Source organism: Ammospiza nelsoni, chromosome 4 (genome assembly GCF_027579445.1).
Source record: "Ammospiza nelsoni isolate bAmmNel1 chromosome 4, bAmmNel1.pri, whole genome shotgun sequence".
NCBI lineage: Eukaryota > Metazoa > Chordata > Aves > Passeriformes > Passerellidae > Ammospiza > Ammospiza nelsoni.
In genome coordinates this window covers 74,179,574-74,202,785 of record NC_080636.1, presented here as the reverse complement: position 1 = coordinate 74,202,785, position 23,212 = coordinate 74,179,574, and the positions used below count along the sequence as shown (strand labels likewise).

The 23,212-nt window shown below is 36.1% G+C and overlaps 1 protein-coding gene across 4 annotated transcripts in view; it reads right to left on the bottom strand.

Moving 5' to 3' along the window:
• Positions 1-23,212, bottom strand: part of PALLD (palladin, cytoskeletal associated protein) — a 187,390-nt gene that overhangs the window by 86,963 nt on the left and 77,215 nt on the right. For all 4 annotated transcript variants that reach the window (XM_059469795.1, XM_059469796.1, XM_059469798.1 and 1 more), the window contains 2 exons: positions 20,939-21,058; positions 19,854-20,172 (listed from right to left, as the gene is read on the bottom strand). In XM_059469795.1, coding sequence (XP_059325778.1) covers positions 19,854-20,172; positions 20,939-21,058 — 439 coding nt within the window. The remainder of the gene's footprint in view (positions 1-19,853; positions 20,173-20,938; positions 21,059-23,212) is intronic.

Sequence of the window (23,212 nt, the reverse complement as noted above, 5' to 3'; positions counted from 1 at the left end):
GAGGTTTCAGTGTCTCAGACATGCACTTGGCACAATCTGATGGAGACCAACATGTAGCTAGGGACAAAGAATGGAAATGTTAAGTGGAACAAACATTTTCCATCAGTAATTTCAGGAATTTGAGTGTTCCCCTCTTATTCAGTCACTTCATCATCCCTCTAGGCACCATTGCTATAGTTGTTTCCCATCTCTCTGTTGACACAATTGTTTGTGCAATTTGACTGCCATGTAACATAAATAATATTTCTAATAAACTATTATGATTTATCTCCGTCACCTCAGAGACAAACAATTTACTTTTATTCTTCTCTCTCAAATAAATTACTAGTTGACCTATGAAGCAAAATTCACAGTTGCATTGCATAAATTTGGAAAAAAATAACTTCTACTGAAAGTACAAGATTCAAGATTCCCAGTAGCACAACTGTACAACAGAAGGAAAGGCAAGCTTACCCTGATGAGAGCCTACATTTGATAATTTTCATAGGTAGGGTGCTTGTCTGGTTTTGAGTAAATGGCAGAAAAAATGGAAGGAATTTGGGGAAAGGCTACAATGTTTGCAGAGACAAAAATTGAGGGGAGGGAGACACTACAGGGGGTGGGCAGGAAAAGGAAAAAGAACAACAAAATAAGTGGAAAGGAACAGCACTTTACACTGGTCTGTCCCTCTGGAAGTTTCTACAGCTCTCCAAATGACCTAGCATTCCCTCATACTTTTCTGAAGCCTAGGGTGAAAGTCACTAACAGAGAGTATAAATCAGTTGCAGGTGTTTCTTTGGAGTTTGATTTTCTAGGATACTTCTTACTGCAGCTTTATCTTTTCAATTATCAAACCTCAAGGGACTGTAAATCCTCAATGAGAAACAAAAATCAGCAACATAAGGAGCAGATGAACTCATGGATAAAAATCCTGGGACAGAAATCCTTACTCTTAAACTAAAAACCATTTATACTGCACTGTCATGAAACAGAAAAATCAAAACAACAGAACAGAAAAACCCAAGAGCAACAATAATGTTTCTTCCAGTAGAATTTGTGAGCAGGAGAGCATCATTACTGGAATGGCAGGAGTTCTGAAGTCACAGCTTCACACAGAGGTGTTTAAAGGTGTCACTGTTATTCAGAACCCACTGCCCACTGCTTCCACCCTAGTGCCAGCACAAGCATTTATGTAAACATCTGCTGCATTTACTGCTTTTCTCCTGGCATGGCATCCTGGGCTACTCTTTATTTGATCCAAGCAAAGAAGGTCCATGGAACCAGCCTGGCAGAATGAAAGTCAGAACAGGGTGATGGCATCTTTGACTTATGCTTGTTGGAAGTGCATACATGGGACTACAGCATAAACTAATCTTCTCACATCTTTCTGTACTAGTATGTTGAAAGTAGGCCAAAGCAGAAGAGGGCTCCTGGAATGCATATCACTAACATTATCTATTACTGAGAAACCATAAAAAACTCCTATGAAATAAAAAGCAATACAAGCTACAGAAGACTAGATATATTTCAGACTCCCATCCATCTAAGAAAACTATGTTTGCTACAGCAAGTTTAAAATATTCCCTTCACTTGCTATGACTGACTTGCTCTGAAATTATTCTTAGCATTAAAAGTTCTTTGAAAGATCACAGCTGTACACAATAAAAACGTTCTTCAACAGAATATTTTTTCTAAGGTTTCCATGGAGTATTTGTGGGTCATTTGGTTATTACAACCACCCACTAAAAACAGTAACCTAAAGTGTGTAATTAATTGGTCTAGAAATAACTGCTGTCTTTCCTCCTTCCCAGAGCATGTTTGCCATGATTTGGAGTTAACCTGCCTTGTTTTGGCAGGCTGTCTCTGACTGAGCTGAACAAACCAGTTCTAAAGAGTCAGCTTCTCTCTACCTGAAACATCTGGCATTTTGGTAAAACAAGAGCCTTTAAATGAAGTTTGGATTTAGAGCTACAGATTTTTTGTTTCAGTTAAAAACAGTCACATATAAAAATAACCTTACAGCTATGTACTGCCAAGAAACTCAAATTGTAAATGCACTATCACCATTTCATATGTTCTGTGCTGCTTTAGCAGCCTTATTTTGTCATGAATAATGCTTATCTACATATATAAGTTGACTTACATACAAAGTCGACTCCAGTTCCAGCAAGCTTAGATTAGATACCTAAAACCCGACTTCTAACAGATTGTGTGAACTCTGTGTGAAGACTGACCTCTAAATGACCATGTGAAATGAGCCTCACCAGTGAGACACCTACTCTACCCCACTGGAGAGATAGTGGGTTGTTCAGATTTGCTCCTGAAAGACAAGGATGAAGTGAAGGTAATTGTAGACATAGTTCTCAGCAATCAAAGCCAAGAGAAAAAGATCCAGTCTTAATAAGTTTGAATCTGTGAAGAATTAAAAGCACACAACATCCTAATACTTGTGGAGTAGCAATATGCTGTATCCATTCCACCAATAAACATGCAAGTAACTTGAGGGATGCATCTTCAGCACAATGGTCAAATAAGGAAAAACCAAGAGCAAGAGCCAAAAAACCTGTACCAAAACTAAGATGAATGCAGAAGTATTCTCCAGGTAAATACCAGAAAATCAAAGGTGAACTCACATTTAGCACACCTTATGCCTAGCTCAATGGTTATCATACACAGTTTCTAAATTGGAGAGGTTGAGGTTTCCTTTTGAGTACTGCAAAATATTTTTAAGTAAAGGAATTTTCAAAAAGGATTATCATGGGAATACACACACACATGTACACTACTACCCAATATCATAACCACAGACCTCATCCAATTACATTTGAGATAATTTTTATACATAGAAGGAAGGATCTGGTCACCCTATTATTTCCACATTCTATAAGCTGTGTGTAACATCATTGTTCTGAGGACTGGTGAGGGGTATAGTTGGATTCTTCTCCAAGCAGCGCAAGACTGGATCATCTTTTGGGAGCTTAGAGCTTACAGAAATTTACAACGGTTTGCAAACATTTAGAAGAGATGAAATTAGTTGTATCTGAAAAACCCACTCTCTTTCTTTCTAATTGTCTAATTCTTTCACGTTTTCTAACTCTTTCATGTTAATACACACAGCTAATTTCAAAGGGTCTTGTAGAAGTCTATACCTTAAAAAAAAAAAGAAATTAAAAAGTATTATTTACTTGCATGAAACAAGAACAAAATCCATTGGAATTTCTGGCTAAAATAAACTACAATATTACTGGGTTTTTAGATCTCTTTCCAAGAATCTCCACATACATGGGGTATTAAGTAGATACTCCAGTAAATCCAAGGAAAATCAGAGCCAAGTCATTGCCAATTAAAGTTTATGGTTTTGATATTTGTGAAGTTTGACCTGATTACTATAACAAAATTTAGAAAAATACCTTTGGCTTCTCAAAATTGTTTTGGCATTTATATCAGATGTTTTATGTTTATAATACTTCTCATTTTAGAGAGAATATTTCTCTCATTCGCTTTTTCTGAAGTTTAGGTGAATAACCTTCCTTCTAATCACAAATTAAAGCTGTAAAATACTTGAGTTGAAAACCAACTGCTTTCTCACAGCTTATGAGAAAGCCTTTGATGTTATTAGAAAGAGATTCTAATTCCTGGAGGATACTAGGTGGCACAAAGCAATAACTAGAGCTGGTTACAATGTTTAAAAGTATATGGATTCCCACACAAATAAGGGCAAATGGATACAGAGTACTCCCAAAATCTGTGCTTATTTTCTGCAAGGTTAACAACCAACAGCCAATATCCAAATCTGACAGAGTTACCATCTGAAATCTGAACTCCTAAAAAAGTTATTCTGTCCATAAATAACGCTGTACTGCATTTTCCCTTGGCAAAAAGTTAATGTTTTCTCTGAAACATTCCATGGGTGAGTAAACATGAAATATACAAGTGGTATGCAACAAATTGAGTATAAACAGCTATTTCCTATCCCTAATATTTCCTTTAATAGGTTACATTCATGTTGTTCAAATCCCCAGTCATTGATTTCACAATGTTTTCACTAAAATCATACTTGTACTTATCTGTTATTACATATTAAACTCTATCTGAAAGCTTTACAGAATATCATTATCCACAGCATTGTTTCAAAATGTTTGAGTCCAAATATTGCCTGGTCAGGGCTGGCAATCCAGGGCTTGCTCTTTCACTGTTTGAGTATAAAATGGGATTTAGATGTGATTTCAGCAGGGGTTCATACCACGTGCATGCCTTTTCAGAAGAATTAGATTTATCCTTTCAAAACTGATCTTTTTGTTCTCATTTTTGTAATAAAATACATACTATACCAAGATTTATTACAGAGAGGTAAATATTTTCTGAGAATTTACTTCTAGCCATTACTGATACCAGTACTAATTGTATGATTGTAGTAAAAGAATATAAAGAAACACATTTATGTACTTCCCATTTTCCCAGAACTTTTTTTTCTTCAGCTATAAAATCTTATGAATTGCTGAATGAATATTTTCAATATTTCATCCTCTAGAAAAACTAACAGATTATTTGTGAAATTAACATTTGTTATAGTAACTTGAAAGTTTGCTATTTATTCTGAATTGTCCTTATCTCATTTTGGAAACAATGCCATCATTGAAACTTACATAACATTATACTTTTCTTAAATAAGGGTTAACCTTGCCTTGCTTTAGTAAAGCTGGTTCTCTGGAAGAAATCAGAGAGGCTTGTTTAGAAAGGATTTGACATGCATGCTCTATCCTGGTCAGAACTGGCAGAACAAACCTCTTGTAAAAAGCCAGCTACATCAAAGCCTCGGAAGCTCATCCACTTGTATATTTAGCTTACTTTAAAAACCAAACCAAACCAAACCTCTTTTCTTTGTCCTTTGGCTACCTTTGATGAACTATACTTTTTGTCCCATAGCATTTCTTACAGATAGTTCAGTTAGTTACCAAGTAAAACTTGTATGAGTCTGTATTTTCTCTAAGTTCCCATACTCATATTCAAAAGCATGTCTTAAATCTAAAATTTCCAGCATTTTGAGTTTCAGTTTGACAAATTTATGTAAAGCAATTAGATACCTTAAACAAAGATGACTAAATTCTGTCTTTTACAATTTTGTGTCTAATAACTATAGTATTTTTTTCTTATTCTGGCACTAGAACAACACACAGCAAGGCTATTTAGAGATGTCTTCAATGTCTACTTTTTAATACTTACAAAGAATTGGGAGGATATTTAAAATATCTCTTTACCAATCAACACAGAGGATTACCCTGTTTTGGGTAACTTCTATCCCTGACTCAGGTTAAACTGAAATGCTTTCCTGAAAGTCACATATGATTTTTTCTAATGAAATCATCTTGCCATTTGTATACTGATAACTTGTTAGAAATTCATGTGCATCAAAGATAAAAAAATTGTCCTATAATGGTCCTACCAGAGTCATAACACTCTTCTCTCCAGAGACAGAAGCAGTGTCTTAAATGAGGTATTAATAGCCACACTATAGGAGGATGCTGATAAAAAATGGAATCTGCTGCCAGATACTGCCTACATCAATGTGATAGCAAACAACAGGGAAATTTGAACAAAAAATTGCTTGTTTATAAATGTCATGGGAGATGGACAAGCAATACTCAGAGTGAAAGAAAAATCTGGACTAGTCATTGTTCTATAGTTTTTACACAGAATCATTAGAATTTAAATAATCACCTTAGCCATGAGAATACCGTGGAATAACTTTAAGTAACTGATAATTCAGCAGCATCTCAATAACCTGCTTTAGTTATTTCAACACTTACCAGGAAGAGAGGAGTTGTTTCTCTCCAATTTTCCTCATTCTTGGAATATTGTGAGAATAGTATTCACTACTTGCCCTAGGGTGACTTTATGATGCTTGTATCCCCAATCAAGTGTTCTGTTTATTAAGTTCTGCCCCTTTCAGACTGGTTCCAAGAGTGGAGGGGAGAAGAAGCGCGCAGTTTGTTGGCAGGAAGGGCGCTTGCTCCCACACGTTCTCTCTCACCAACTGTGCTGCCTGCAGCACGGACACTGAGAGAGTGCTCCTTTGCTTTTAGTCAGTGTTTTTCAGTTAGCTGATGCCAGAAGTTTTTTGGAACTGTTCAATTATTGTTTGATCTGAGAAGACCTAGGCTAGGATCTGGGCAGGGTGGGGGGCCCAAGCTGCACTGCAGCTGGAACATCAGACCTAGGCCCCAGAGAGACTGAAAGAGAGCCAAGCTAGACCCCATGAAAAAGACTTTCCCTGAATTTGCCATCTCCTCAAAACAATGAAAGGTTACATTGTTTAATATTACTCATTTTTTTAATGTTTGTGAGTACTTTGCTTGTTAAATAAACAGTTTTTTCCATTTTTCCCCAAAGAGATCTTTCTCAAACCAATGAGAAAAAAGGGCTGCTTGAATTTGCTTTCCAAAAAAGCCCCATTCAGAATTTTCCTCCCAAATTTGCCCTAAATCAAGACAAATACTTTTTGGCACCCAGTGTGTGGCTTGAGAAATTGGAAAAAAACCTGTACTGATTGCATTTTAGTTTCATTTACTCTGTAGTAGGATAAAGGAGTCAGTAGCCATGTTGCTTAAATTCATAATGTCTCTCTGGGTGAAAGCCTCATGAGTTTCTGGTCCCTAGGCTTTTTTAAAGTTTTAATACCTTTCTGGTGCCTAGGCCTATTTTCTTATCTGGAGATAGCTCCAATGTTGACCCTAACACATAGCTTTTACAATAGAGGGGCACAGGTTTGGGTTGCTCTTGTGATGAGCATAGTAATAATGGCTTATAAGGAATTAAAAAAGGTACTGAAGTTTGTTCAAGATATGTATGGCTTATGGTTTCTTCATCCTACCCTGTGTCCTAGTTCCAATAGCATATTTTGGGAGTTTATTTGTAATTGCACCCAATTTATTAGAAGAGGAGCAGGGAATTAAGCTTTTCAGCCTTTCCTTTCCTTCCCTTCTTCTGCTTTGAATCTGTTATGTCACTTTTTGGGGATGTTCAATTTCCCCTGGATGTTAAAGAGACCATTTTCCTGGTATTTTATCTAACAAGCTTCTTCTATATAGTTTGAAAAGTGTCTACAATGAGGGCTAATATGTCCTGAAGAACTAATGAGATGCCTGACCCAGGTGTGGACCCAAGCATAAAAAAATCCTTAGTGGTGTGGAGAATGGGAGGCTATGGGCCAAACCCTGAAAGAATTTTCTGATCCTATAACCTGGGACTTCCACATGGGCAACTACAGAACCCAGCTGAAACGGGAAAATATCTGAAAGAAAAGTGCTGTGATGATTCTAATTAAAAAAAAAGCTCATTGCAATAAGCTGGCATATGCTCATTGCACACTGCTAAATACTGTAGGGCAGCAGATAGAGACAGGGAGATAAATCAGCAGCCACCCCAGTCACTCAGGCTGCAGTCAACATCCCAGTTACTCAGGCTGCAGCTAAATCAGACAGTGAGCCAAAGCCCACAGCTAAACCAGACTGTGACCCTCAACCAATGGCTGTTGCTCCTGCCTTGAGATGGGAAACACACAACCAAAACCAAACAGCCAGTGGACAATGATGATCCAGGGGAAGGACCCTCAAAGCCAGCTCCAACAACTGACTCAAAATCAGAAGTCACATTGAGTCCTTTTCCCTGAAGGACCTTAGTGGCCTAAAAAAGGATTACACTCCATGACCTAATGAATCTGTAATTAATTGGTTAATCTGTCTTTGGGATGCTGCAGGCAAGGCTACAATTCTGGACAATATGGAAACGAGGCATTTGGGATCCCTGTCACATAATCTGATTATCCACCAAGGAATAATGAGAGGGGCTAACCCTGACAATCTCTGAGCAAGGATCTTAAGAAGTGTGAGACAAAGATATCCACGTGCAAACAATCTCTATATGCAGCAACTACCACTTCATGATGGAAAGAAATTATAAAATGTTTTTGGGGAACATAAAATTCAAAAATTTGTATCTGTAGCCTTCTGCAATAAAACACATTACTTCAACTTCAGTCAATTATGAAGCCCTATGAGTTGGTGATAAAAAAACTTAAATGCTCTCGTGCCTCTTGTCTTTCTACTCTGAGACAAATATTCACATATTAAAAATAAACTGGACAGGGCAAAAGTATCAGCATCAAAACTGCAGAGTCCTGTCTCAGGGACCTTCTCATTTGTACCGTGCTGTTTTTAATTAAATTAGCAATTCTTTGTCTTTCATTTACACGAACACATAGAAGGGTCAAAAAAGAGAACGTAATATTTACCCGTACTACAGCAATAGCCAGGCCAGACATTTGTAATTCTGGACATTTATAAAGGCTTTTTTTGCCCTCACCCCCCAGATATTTTGTTTTGACTCAGGTGTTCTGTATGCAGGACTACAGTCCTCTGCTGTGACATATCATCAAATTCTTCTGTGACTTTAATAAAGAAAGGAGGAGGCTCATTACATAATCCCAATGGCTGTGGTGGCTGAAAGGATGCTTCTGCACACTGAGTATTTTTTTATGCACATTTCCAGAGTGTTTGCTCATAACCAGCATTATGTTATGTGTTTTAGTGGAAGCTGAAGTCACACAGCTCTGTCTTCAGGGGCTGACTTGGCAACTTCACTCAGACAAGAATTTACTAGATAACAAAGTCTGGAAATATGACTAAAGTCCATTTTAGACTGTGTTGAGAGTTAAGTAAACATGATTAGCAAGGGAACCAAGAAATTTACAATAGCTGTGAATTTCTGCTCCTGACAGAAAACACTCCTTATCTTATATTACTTCAGGGAGGAAGAGTTAATTCCCAGTGAGCATTATAAAAGTAACAGAAGTTGAAGTATATCCAAAACTAAAAATGCAAAGCAATTTTAGCTACTGACTAACATCTAAGTCAATATAACTATTTCCCTAAGTATTTAAAATACTACAGATGCTAATTAAAAAAAGACAACATGAAGCACTTCAGAGAACCTCTCATTTCTGTATAATCTCCAATGACAATTTTATCCTGTAAGAAGTTATGGAAATTCATGAATTTTAAAGATGTAATTAACATGCACGTTGGAGCAATTGGTTGTCAAAAAATAAAATCAGACTTTTACAGTAATGTCTCCCATTTTCTATGTTTTGAATATTTAATTATAAAATAAAAAGCATTTTTCTCAAATGTGACACAACAGAAAAAGTTACTAGTGAATTCTGAAAGCTGGAAAACAAAGATGCCTCCATCCTTTAGGTGAAATCAGAAGGAAACTGTTGCAATAAAGCTGTTGCCACTTATAACTGCTTGAGTGTTCTCTCTGTGAGTATTAACAGGTCATCTTCTCAAAAGAAGGATGGTATCTAACAAACATTAAACTTTCCCTAAACTACAACAGCAGCAATCCATTCCATTATGCTTTACCTTTTGGAATGTGCCGTTGATGCTTCAGTTTATTCAACTGAAGGGAGAATACCTATCAGGTATTCTGCTACTAAACCACAAAGTTGCATTCTTTGACCAGATCACCACTTGCATACCTACTATTCTTGAAACCTGGAGAGATTCCTCAGAGATACAGGGTTTGCTTACACAATTCCCATCATAGAATCTGAACTAGCCAGAGGTGACATTCAAGTCAAGGTTCTCATTAGGACTCTATGGGCTTTAAGCTTAGTTAAGCTTACTGCCCCCATTCTCGTCCAAATTGAAAAAAAAATAACATTGTGCTGTACTTGCCAGCACAAATAAAAAAACCAAAACCAAAGAAATCCTTAGTTTAAGAAATCAGTTACAGGGGGAAATTAAAAAGGAAACAGGTACAGATAGGAATGGTGAAAAAATGCCGAAGGGCTTGCACAATACATTTATTGGCAAGGTACTTTATGAAAGTTCAAGAGATACACTTAGATAAATTGCCATAAGATCAGTACCTGTTAAAGTTTGGCACATATGCTGCACACACACACACAAGAGTATAGAAGAGCATTTACTTCCAGGTTTTATTTCAGTCTCTAACACCAACAGAATAAGCAGAAAATTATATAATGAGAAGGTATCCTTCTGCAATCAGCAAGAAATTTTAAATAATATCCCATATACCAATTGCAGGTTCAGATAGATTTCTAATGTTTTTCTACTTTATTTAGATATATTTAAAACTAGAACCAGGTCCTTGGTAAGGTCCTTGAGTAAACAGCTGGTTTGTCAATAAGAAAATATCTCACCTAGTAATTGATGAAATAGGAACTGCAAGTATACTTTTGTGCGTGTACATTGACATCACATCCATTTCTGCATGCAGTGGAGAGGAAGCTCTGCTTTTATCAAAAATTTAATCCCTATATGCCAGTTCTAAGTAGGCAGTAGACTTTATAGGTGCTATATGATGGTTTTCATATTAGGAAGCTGTAACAGATTATAAGCAGCTCCACAGCTACAGGTTTTTTATATGGTCAACACACTAACTGTTTCACAGACCTGTATTAAAAATGTAATATTAAGACATAGAGAAATTATAAGCACTTGCACAAACTGAGAACATCAGAACAACCGATCAGAACATGGTTATGGAGGAGCACCATAGGTGGGATTAATAAAGAAACAGAAAGGATTTTTCACTCAAATAGGTAAGAAAATGACTTAATGGTTCAAACTCTAAGGATACTGTTAATACAATAATTTCTATAAAACTAAATACAGGGCCTTGTTATGTCAGTTCTATTAAAGCAAACCAGTAAAAACATATAATATTATATTAATATTACCAGTTATCAAAAATAATTTTCCATAGTGTCTTTAATGAAACCTCTTTAATCAGAATTTTCACATTAAAAGTTTCGGCTTCTACCCTGTCTTTCTCACCCACTGAGAACTTAAGCAATTTGATCTGCATTTTATAAATCTGTCAGGATCATGCAAGTATTTATTTTCTTCAAGCAGGAAAATGAATGCAGAGGCTCAACAAAACTCACAGAAAAGGAATTTCTACAGTAACTCTGACATTATTGTATTTGAAATGGAAAATTTGAGGTTTTCTTCTGATTCTGCTAAGAACCCTTTGAGGTCTTGTGAAGACATGATAGCGCGATAAATGCAAAACAGTCCTTATGCTGAATTGGTGAAGCTGATGCTAACAGTGGTTCATCTGTCTGAATTGTGAAGACTTAATTGTTAAGACTTTCCATCAGAATGAAAGAAAGTGAGAGAGAGAAGTGAGAGCATGTGTGACTGAGAAAGCATGAGCAACAGCAAGTGATGGAAAGGGAATGAAAGAAAAGCTACTTGAAGCTGTAGTTATTTTATCTTTTATTTTTCTACTACAATTATTTTAAGAAAAAGTTTTGAAAAGAGAAATTTTAGGAAAGTCTTTCCTTTAATTGCACTTTTCTAATCCAAGAAAAGAGAAATTTTCCCTCTGAATTGCTGTTACTCCCATATCCATATGTCTCCCATTTCCATTTTTCACTGCAGAAATAAATGAACAATTGCAACAGGATCTGAGTAAACTACTACCGCTTGTACTAAATTGACTTGAATGAAATGAATAACAGTGAGAAAATAGAAAATATTTGTAACAATTAGTCAAAAGAAACAAAAATGCAGTGCCTTTGAGAGGACTGCCAAGATCTCATCCTGGAAGCAAAATTGTCAGAGTTTACCAAGTGTCCAATTCCATTAGCTTCATATATGCTAAGTATTTTTCTTAATAAATACACTGCAGATTTTAGCAAGGATACCTAAAGGCCTGACACAAGGTAACAGGCAGGAATTCTAGAACATTCCAGATATCAACCAAGTTAGGTATTCATGAGTTTTTTGGAGTTTTTTTAGACAATACATATATACTATATACTATCAAGTCACTCAAATGATAAGAGACTGATTATATTTCTAGTAAACAACTGTTCTACTTGGTACCAAGGCTAAGCCTTCATCATCCCCCAGAGGCATTTCCTACCCCAGTGGTGAAACTATTGTGTGTAAATACAGCTATCCTGGCCTTTAGCTTTGGGGTCTTTTCTGGCTTCCCTATGACTAATTTCAAACCAAATACTGAACTTCTTCTTTGCAGCAAAATTCTGGACTTATGCTTCCAATTTGGTGTTTTTTATAGGATATAGACAGGGCCTCTGAAAGTGGATTAGACACTGTCTCTTACATGGTTTTGTCAGTGTTCTGGAAAGCATCAATTTATTTCCTTGACAGATATCTACTCCAGCAACACGCTCCCTCCACTGGACAAGCCTTTTCCATTCCTACCTCCATAATACCTCTAAGAGAGCAATAATATTCTTAGGACAAGAACAAGGCTGACAGAGCAGGACCTGAAGCACTTGCTCGATTCTTAGGTCTTCTTCAGTATATTTAGTTACCTCTATTGATTCTCTTTATGACAGAAAAAAAATAGCATATGTAAATTCTGTAGCTAAGTTTCATAGCATGCACTGAACCAGAAAAAAGCAAATGCCACTGAGTTCCAACCTCTTATTTTCGTCACCAGAAAACATTTCTTAACACAGAAAATTTAAACACAGTTAATATAAGTACATGAAAGAGATATTGGTAGATATACCTGAGAACAAGGATGAAAACTTGAAATGACATACAAGAAAAATTTAGTAGTACAATCACAGATAGAAGAAGCATGGTAACCATCTGACAATTGCATAACTTTAATAAAAAAAAATCTGTCATATGTTAGGAGGGAACAGAAAAGTAATAAAATTGAGTAGCTATATAACTACGTGAGTTTATGATTTAACTACATGAGCAAGCACCCTGTCCAGCAAGTCTCCTTACTCAAGGATGGGTTCACACTTCTGCAGAGCTTTTTAAAGCGTGGGCATGACTAACTGCAGGTAGATGGGTAGGACTAATTGCAGATGGTTTCTATGAGAAAGTAAATTCCACAAAAAAGTTTATTAAAGAGTAGGCACTGGGAGTTTGAGGGTAGCCAGCACCTTAACAAGTTTGTGTTTAGATAGTTTAGCTACTTTTTTTGGCTATATATTAAAAAGCATGCAGTAAATTAGTTATTCAGAAGTTATCCTTGCCAAAAAACATCCTCAAATTACCTTTTTTTTTTTTAATTTCCTCAAGGAAAGAATATTAAAACAATTACTAATTAGTCCTCATAATGTTGGAAATTTCAAGCCGAAGTCACATAGTTTTGAAATCCCATTCAAACATAATAACTATTTAACCCAACTACCATTCACATAATTAGGCTTGTCTATCATAGAGAACTGGAGTGTCCAGAATACTTTGAAGTTCATATTATCAAAAGGAACTTTATATTTATCTATCCAGACTCTACTAAACACACTTTCCAAAGAAAATGAGGATTGACAGAACAAGCTTTGACCAGTTCCTCTCTCTGTCTCACAAACTGATATTTGTTGATCTTTTATTTCAATCTTTTGACTAATTGAACATGATAAAAAGTACTGTCAAAACCTGTACAAAAGGGACAAGCAGATTTTCTAAAATAAATATTGTATTTTTCAGTATTAATCAATTTCCATGTCATAACTCAGTAAATCCTTACTCAATTGAGTAAGGACTTCCAGTTTCTCATTTTGAATTAGAATACTAAGTGCTGTATGCAGAAAGTTTTTTTAAATTTCTCAACAGACCTGGGTGCCAAACGAAGTGTTAGTGCAATCTTCTGTTGTATTAGGTAAAAGTGCTTTGCCTGAATCAGATGGGACCTCTCTCTAGGAACTCACTCAGAAGGCAAAGATGGGAGATATACTATTACTGAGAGTTTAAAATTTAGGTTTTCCTGAAAACCAAAACCAAAATTATGAACACCATCTGTTTCAGTTTTTCAGCTTCATCTTCTACCTCCTACAGTTGGAGTGAGCCGTCCTGGCAAATCGATTTAGCTGTATCAAGACAGAGTAAACAAAGGTGGTTCAAAACAAAAACTATATCCCTTCTCATCTACCTTCCTCCTCATAATCAGCATAAGATGATACATATACAATTTCAAAATTATGTGTAGGATATTTACATGGTCAGGGAGGAAAGAATACCAAGGGAAATGTGGCTGCATGCCATATTCAAAGCCATGTAAAAATTAAGTGCATATGATGATTAGACTGGAAGGATTAGCATGCATTTAATCATTTTGTTTGAGATTTCTATCCTGTGATACCAAGAGAATCCTCGAATATTTCTGCAGGAGCTCCCTATCTAAAAGCACACCGAGAACCTCCCAGAAAAGGCTGCATTTTAGAAGAACTGACCACTTGGATTTCCTTTGCTTGATAATTTCCTTGTATTAAATCCACCCAGTTATTTAGGCGAGAAGGAAAGAAACAAACAAAAAAACCAAACAGAAATGTCTAAAAAATCAAAATGTTTCATTTGATTGCTTTTAGTTTATGATTACCAGAAAACTATCCATAAACTGTTTGCAGATGGATAGTACAACATTTCGTGCTATATTTTCTGGTTCAAAGGTGCATCATAAACTGTTGGCACAGTATTCTACTCAACCTTGTTATGGAAAAAAACAAATTGCCTTAAATACATAATCCACCTCTCAGCCCAAACATTTGCTGTCCTTTTCTTAGAAAAAATCTCACTCTTGGTACTTTGAGGTGGTGTCAGTAACAAAGGTATGAGACAGGCAACAGAGCTTTAAAGCAACTCTCAGGCAGAAAAGAGAGGAAGAACACTCTTGGAGGCACTAAAGACTTTTACAAGTCTAAACCATGTGTTTAACTGAAAGCTTAAAATGGACAGGCTCAATCAAGTGGCTGAACTTGTGCACTTGTTGCCCAGAAGACCAACTATATCCAAAAGAATCGTGACCAGCAGCTTGAGGAAGCCTACTCTCCCCACTCTTGTGAGACCCCACGTACAGTGCTGCATCCAGCTCTGGGGTGCCCAACATTATAAAGACATGGACCTGTTTGAACAAGCCCAGAGAAGGCCACAAAGATGCTCAGAGGGCTGGAGCACCTCTCCTGTGAAGGTGGGCTGAGAGAGCCAGGGTTGCTCAGCCTGGAGATGGTTCTTAGAGCAACCTTTCCAGTACCTCAAGGGAGCCTATGGAAACCTGGAGCAGACAGGAAATACAGGAGTAATGATAGTGATAGGACTCGGAGTAATGGTTTTAAACTGAAAGGGAGAAGGTTTAGATTAGATATTAGGAAGAAATTCTTTACTGTGAGGGTGGTAAGACACTGGAAAAAGTTGCCCAGAGAGGCTGTTGCATGCATCATTCCTTGAAATAGTCAAGGCCAGGCTGGAAGGGGCTTTAGGCAGCCTGGTGTAGTGGAAAGTTACAGGGGGGACTGGAACTAGATAATCCTTAAGGGCCCTTCCAACTGAAATCAATCTATGATTCTATTAATTTCCCTCATGTCCCTGCTTGTCCTATAAACTGGATTACTTTCAGTGTTAAAGTACAAATCTGAAAAAATACCAAGGTCCTGTGTGCATACCATGATGGTGGCACAAACAGTATATGTATTTCATTAGTGTTTCAAGGATATTTGACTTTTCTGGTTAAAATACTGATTAGCTTTTATGTAGGCAAGATGTACACATCTCCACCTCCTTGGGTAAGAAAATATCAGTGCCAAAAGGAGAAAAAAACTGAAAAAATAAATGTATCACCTTTAACCTCTCTTGTTTTTCACATCTATTGTTAGAAAGATATTCAGACTTCTATTGCCACAGATTTTAAAAGGTTTAAAGTTCATTTGTGATTACCCTTTGACACTATGTTAACAAAGACAAGTAAAAAGGAAATTTCTCAGCAATAACTGCCACTGGTTTTGGGTCATGGTATTCCTTGATCTGAAATAGGCAATGAAATGTGACTTTCAAACTATTTTTCATAACACTTCCTATTTCCTCTCTTCTGTCTTCCAGTAGTCTCAGAGATTTTCACAGTGATCCAAGATCACCAAAAAAAGACAACTAATGCCTTTTTTTAAACTTACTGTTACCTACTGCATTCAGTCCACAGGTGTACCAGGAGAAATTATAACACTTCATATTCCTTTTCAGGATTTGCAACTTTTGCATAAGTAATGAGTCTGAGAAAATGGGGAAAATCCTATTTCTTAGTATATTCTCTCATAAAGCCTCCTCTATTTTCATATATTATTTGTTATTAGTAAATTATAAACCCTAGTCCAAGTGCCTGATGATCACTGAAATGGAAGTGCTACACTAAACTTTTTCTTGTTTTAACTCCATTTTTGTTAAAAATGTATTGGTATAGAATGAGAGGAAAAAAATAATTACAAATGAAACATCCATGTGAAAACAGATGCAGAAAATGCTCTGGACTTGTATTATTATCAAGGGATTAACTTTATGTGCAGTTATCCTGCTTTACATTTTAGCAAGTTTAGTTAGCATTAGTAATTTTGACTACAGTACGTGTAGATCAAGGTTTAATTGAGGGTAGACTTTATCAGCAAGATAAAGATCCAAAGGTCCTTATCAACCTTGAAAGAGCAGAGCAGATGAAGCAAAAGAAATGGATATGGATAGACCTATGCTCATACATGTAAAGCTGCATGAATCATTGAACTGCTGCCTATTCTCACATATTGTTTTTTCTATCCAGCTCTTCTCAATGTATTCTAAAAAGTTTCTTATTGCTTGTAGATATCAAATACAATTATTATGGAAATAATAAACTCCCTTTAAGCTTATACTCTTTGTGGTCATTGTATATGACAGACTTGGATAACACTCCAACACAAAGAGGCTGAACATGAGACAATTGCAGAGAGGCTCTCTGGTCAGGTGTTTGAGTTCTAGACAGTCAGGAAGCTCTGGCACCACATTTTAGTTACCCTGAGTCAATGAACTTAAAAATGATGGTTTGTTACAAAGCCAACAAACATCATACAGGTACATCCAGTAACCATATGAACACCATCTTTTTTTCTCTTACTGTTTTAACAGACACATGGAAAAAATAACAGTAATACCAAGCCACTTGAATGGAAGTTCTTAATTTGAAACCACAGACATGTTATATGGTAAAGTCCTACAGGACAGCTTTGTGTCTTTTTTGCAGACATTCACACTGAGGGTTATAAGGGGTTTAAGGCAGAACTTTCATATGCAGACTTCACACTGAAATTACTATTAACACCATTTGCCTGATTTTGAGAGATGCAAAATATCTTAACATACATTGCTGAGGATCTTCTGAAACCTCATCCACGCATTACACCATTATGGACTGAAATGCCCAAGGCACAGTAATAGCTCAACCTCCTCAAATATGTCACTGCAGCAGAGATCAGAATGACAGAAATCAGGGGGTTTTGTCTCAGTTCAATAGTATTTCACTCTACAGAAACTCATGTTGCAAACAAGACAGTATGAAAAATTGTGCCTTTTAACCATATTTACATTACTGTCTTCTAGATTTCACCTTAGCAAAATATCTGGTGTCAATTACTTCCCCAGTTAATTCTATATGTATTTTTCCCAGAATTTTTTATATTGTCATATTAAACTCTTTTAAATACACTTAGCACCAGACTGAAGCAACAACTAATGATGCCTCAAGGATTACTAAACTGTCTGTAACCACAATCTGAATGTTTTTTAGGACTTTGAAAACACTTTTCAAGCCTGAAAACAGCTACAGTAACTCTCTGCAGCATGTCCACTCTTGCATTAGATTGAATTGTGATAAATCATTATTTATAGGTGCTGGTTACAGCTACGTTGCCAAGATGCAAATGTATTTCATACTTCAAGAAGGTACTCAGTCTCTCCCTCTTGTTAAATTAAAAATAATAATAAAAAACCAAAAAGCCAAAACCAGCCTATCATTCCCAAACTCTTTTCAATTACTTTTAGTGTTGGCTGAAGAAACTGTTTTCAGAGAGTTTACAGATAAACCTAAGTAATTTATAATAAACTTGAAAACAAAAGATTATTTTGGAAATTTAAAACTGGTCTTCCTGAAATTAAACCTATTAATGATTTTCAGAAGCTCAAAGCTCTCTCCATAGTTAGCAATTTAGAAGTTTATATAACTTTTAAAAAAGGTTATAATAAGTGTGCCTGCTCTAGCACACTTCTAATATGTGCTGATTCTATCATCTCTATGGACAGATACAATTCCATAGATGAGTTCTTTTCAAGAGAGATCATTCTCACGGTTGAGAGAGCTACTTTACTACTCAGCTAATTTTAATGTCATTATTTTGTTCACTGTTACTAAGGAAGCAGTTTTCCAAATGCTGAAAGTTGAAAGCTGATTTCAAGTGTCTGCAGTCAGGCATTTCTTTTTCTCCTCCTGTTGGCACTCTTTCCCTTCCTTATGCTATCACTGTGCTTGAGAGCAAAATACTTGGCTGAGGAGAAGGCAAGATTTCAATTTCTGACAGCAGCAGAGACTTCCACTGCTCTTGACTGCAATTAAGATCAGGCTCTTGTGCATCAAGTATTGTTAATTGCAAAATAGAGGAATCAAGTGTAATTACACTAGGGATTCCAAGGTCATCAATTTGAACATCAGCAACTGAAGGGACTTTTGCAATAGCATCCCTCTCACGTTACTGTATTTCATGTTGACTCTATGTTTAAAAACAAGCCAAATTATGCACACATAGCAGTGGAACATTATACAATGTTTACACCACATTATTTCCCTTATCTCAGGCAACCCTGCTTCTGGGAAAGAAAGCTCTGGGGTGAAATTTCTTTTTACTGCTCTGCTGGAGCCACTATCTCCTTTCTTTACAAGTGGGTCTTGCAACAGATATGTATGCTGGGTATAGGACCACCTCTCTCCCATATGCACAACCACCACCATATACACTGTCATTTCACTATTCCATCCTTCTAGTTCTTCCACTCCTCCTTCCCTTTACAGTTGCCAGAGACTGCTTAGAATGACAAAGAGCAAGTGAAAGAAAAAGTGGTGAGTAGAAAGGGAATACTGTTTCGCTCACTGTCTCAAACGTGGTTTTGTATATTTAAATTCAACAGGAGTGCTTGAATAACAGCATTTTTATATTTTATAAGTTTCCTGTGAAAACACAGAATTAGGCAAATGACCTAATTTAAGCTTGAAGACCATGTTTCATGCTTCTTCTTAAACACTTTTTTATAACTTACAATTCCTTCCAACTATTGATGCAAATGAAATAAAGTTGCATTTTAGTTCATCACATTCCAAATACTCTTGAGGGAGATGGAAAAGAGGAGTCTATGCAATGTTAAAATCAAACTATAAGTTAACAGGGAGCATAATATTGCTTATGCATAAGGTATCATCATTAACAAAAGGTAAAAATGTTGCTGTAACTTTTTTACCACTCATTTCTCTGTCCTTTCCTAGAGCTTTGCCTTCTCAGATTTTTAGCTATAAGAGAGCTATTGCAATCTGGCTGAAAGCAGAACGAGATATGTGTTATCGACAAACATAAGAAATAAAAACATTACACACCTGAATATCCCCTGACTACACAAACTCAAGCCCATGCAGAAAAAAAAAAGACCTAACCCTAACCAGTGCTGAAACAGAAATAGCGTCCACAAATCTCAGGCCACTATGATCTTTAGGTGTGGTGAATAGGGAAAAAAAGGCACGGAGCAACAGCCACTACAGAATTTCTCTGTTTGTGACTTTATCTTAAATCTCTCTAAAGGCATTGGGATATAGAATGTACTTCCCTTTGATGTGGCACTATGTAAAGGAAACAAGTGTCTCCTCTCTTCAGTTCTCTGGTACATACATCACAGCAGCAGAAGACTGTTCAAGGGACAGGCACTGTGACTGTCTGTTTGTCTAATGCTAAATCACTTCAGGCAAAAATTTGCTGTCAACAAATATCAAGTTTATAGGAAACAAAACCACTCAAAAATACTCACAGCTTTGGTTTGGCAAGCACAGGTGGTGGCTCCTTTGTGGGTGAAAGCAAGACAGCTGGAGGTGGGATGGATTTATCACCATTTGGCTTGCTGTTAATCATTCCATTTACTCCATGAAGAGGATGAATGCCATTTGGCTTTTCCTCAGACGAATTGAGCTGTTGTTGAAGGTCTATCACACCAGGTCTCAACTCAGTGTTGTTTGTTTGGTGAGTATCTGTAAGTTTCTTAGGAGGAAGCTCAAGAGAGCTAATTTCAACTGGAGGAATTTCAACTGGTGAGAAATGATGGAAATCATCACTAGAGCATTCCAAGTTGGCTAAAAGAAATCAAAAAGAATGTCTCTTCAACGAGTCATAGACAAAGTACATGGTAAATACAAAGTGTATTTTCAGTTTTTTAAAAGTGAAACATCTTTGGTTTTATAAAGATATTTTTCTAGTCTTCCTATTGATAATTTATGCTGAATTAGATTCATGGGTGGCTATTTATTTTCTGAGTGTGCCTCATGCAAAAGGCACAACTAGAAACCTTAGGGACCTCTCTAAATCTATTTCAGGAATCAAGGCACTAACTGAGATTGACAACTATGGACAACAACAGCTAAAACAGGACTTCCTCTTCCTGGAGTTTCAGGATCACTGAGGAACAAATAATTTAAAAATGCTGAAGAATGCATGTATACATGGCAAGTTTGCAATGGCAGCTGGGTTAGTGCATCCCATGACAATATATACGGAAACCAAAACTAAACATATGTCACAGTGTTTTATTTTACAGAAGGCCATCTCTAGTAGCATAGTTTCATCTCTTTAATTTTGCCTCTGCTGCCATCTAGTCTTGAACCCTAATGCTTAAGATATGCTAGGCTTTAGCAGAACTTTAAAAATATATTTCGCATTAATAAAAATATTAAACCAGGAAATGAACATAAGAAACTCTAGGTCTGCTTTATATGAATGCACTGAGGTTGTCAAACCCCATGTCTTACAACAGTCATTTTTCACAAAGAAAGCAGACTGGCAACTTCACAGGTAAATTAATTATGTAAGATTTATGACTAAAAGTTCCTCTTTGTCACATACCTGAGCAGACAGTTAGTTGTGCACTGCTTGTTACTGAACCATGTTCATTTGTTGCTGTGCAGGTGAAAATTCCTGAATCTTCAGGAAAAGTTTCTGCTATTACAAGTGTACATATCTCTTCTGAAAACAAACAGAAAAATAAAGTGCATCATAAACTATTTAAAGGACCATATAGTGTTTTTTACACTGTATGTTAAAAGGACAACAGAAAGTAGACTTTTACAAAGAAATACTGTGAGAGCTGCAGAAGAACTTCCCACACAAATGGCTTTAAGGAAAATCATTTTGCATCTAAAAGAAGTAAATTCATCAAGCTAAGGTTTCAAAACCAGCTTGAATAGTAATGTTGCAGTTACAAGTCTGTGCAGTCATTTAACCTACTCAATGTTTTCTTAATGCAGGATAGTACTGATTAATACAAATGAATGCAATGGTTTCCAGAAACAATTATCTTTGCAAGCTCTTTTTGTGTCTGTAAATAACATCATCAGTAAAATGTCACACAATTTTTTCCTTCTCTCTCTGATTTTTTTTCTGTACTTAATGCAACATTCAGATCAAATCCCATTTCCAGTAAGACTAGAAAACATTTTGTCACCACTTCCAATTAGCTCTTCTAACCACTATACTAACCAGACTTTAAAACTCCAGATGCATAAATATTCCCCTTATGCAGAGTTTGGGAAAATAATTTCTGTCCCTGTCTGCACAGCTGTGAGAATGGATACATTAAAAATATAACAAAAAACAGTACCCCCAAAACATCTTCAGAATGCTGTGATAGATATATTCTGTAGCCATTTTAAATTTGTTCATTCTACTTTGATAAGCCATGGTATATGTTTTGATTATACCAGGATTTCTGTCAGAAAATTTGTGTGAAGTATATTTGGTTGGGTTTTACAGTAACTTTTACAAAATCAATTTTATCCATTTATAATGGGCACACTTAACTGTTTAGGCATATTTTTCCAGTTTCTTTTAAGTCACTTTATTTTATCTCTACTTGTAATGCTACTGGTTTTTTAAAGATGTCACAGTACAGATAATTTAAATAATCCTACTATTTACACAACATACAGATAAAATTGTATACCTGGACAATGCTACATTGCTGGTCTTAATTAAGACTTAATTAAGACTTAATTCAGACTTTATTTTGTTTATGCTGATTTTTTAGTCTCAAAATCAAAGCAGGGAAGTTTTATAATGTTCAGTTTAATTTAAAAAAATAGAAAAATGCACTTTGCAATAGGGACACTTAGAATCCCATATATTATCACAAAATCAGCTAATAAAAGCATACTGTAAAATGAGGAAAAGCACTTTAGAATCTAATAACTTCCATATGAAAATTATTCTGTAGATGAGGTTCAGTAAGGTCAACTCCACTTCTTATAGTTCAAATAGAAAAACATGTTCAAATAGTGGTTGTTTGGTTATTTTTTTTTTCCCTGTGGAATGACAGAACTCTGTCTCATTTAGACAATTAACAAAAAGTTTTGAATTTTTTCCAATTATAAATGACAATATATCCAAAAGTTTTCTGTACTGGAAATGGGCTAAAAATGAATGACTGACTAAATATTTGGCTCAGAGTTGGTTTTCAGAAAGCAGAACATGCCTTTTTTTTGGCATCGCAAACCAGTCATCCTGTGTAGCTGCAAGAGTCATGTCTGGTAACACTGTAGCATGTTGGATCTTATCTATCACAGATGAAGATTAATGACTCATGAAAGGTCTTATCAGGAAAGTAATGGGTAACACAAGCTAGTTTTTGAACTACTGAGATCAGCTTTTTTTTAGAGCCTTGGTGTGTCATAAGCAGTTGAAGCTGTATTGTTAATCACACGTGTGTACTCCTGGACTGAGCTGACCCTGGGGATGTAATCTTATACAGGCAGCATTCGAGTTTCCTGTTCATTTAACAGCAGAATGCTGAAAGCTGGGTCTTTCAGGACTGCAAAAGAAGATCATTCCACCAGGCTCAGAACTGCTCTCTGAATGAGGTCAAAGGCAATATAAAACACAGCACCCAGCAGAAGTGCTATTTTTCAAAGACTGGAGCTAATTAATGCATAACATTCTTCCAGCTTTTTAAGCGTGCAAAATGATCACATGAGAAGCTCTTCACTCTTCAGTGACAAAAGAATTCCAATGAATTCTATAATGATGTGCTTTGCTTACTGACGAGCTATGCTTTAAAAAATATATGGTAGATCGCAGCAATCTTTGTAAAAAATTTCAAAGTAAATTAATGATGAAAATAATCAG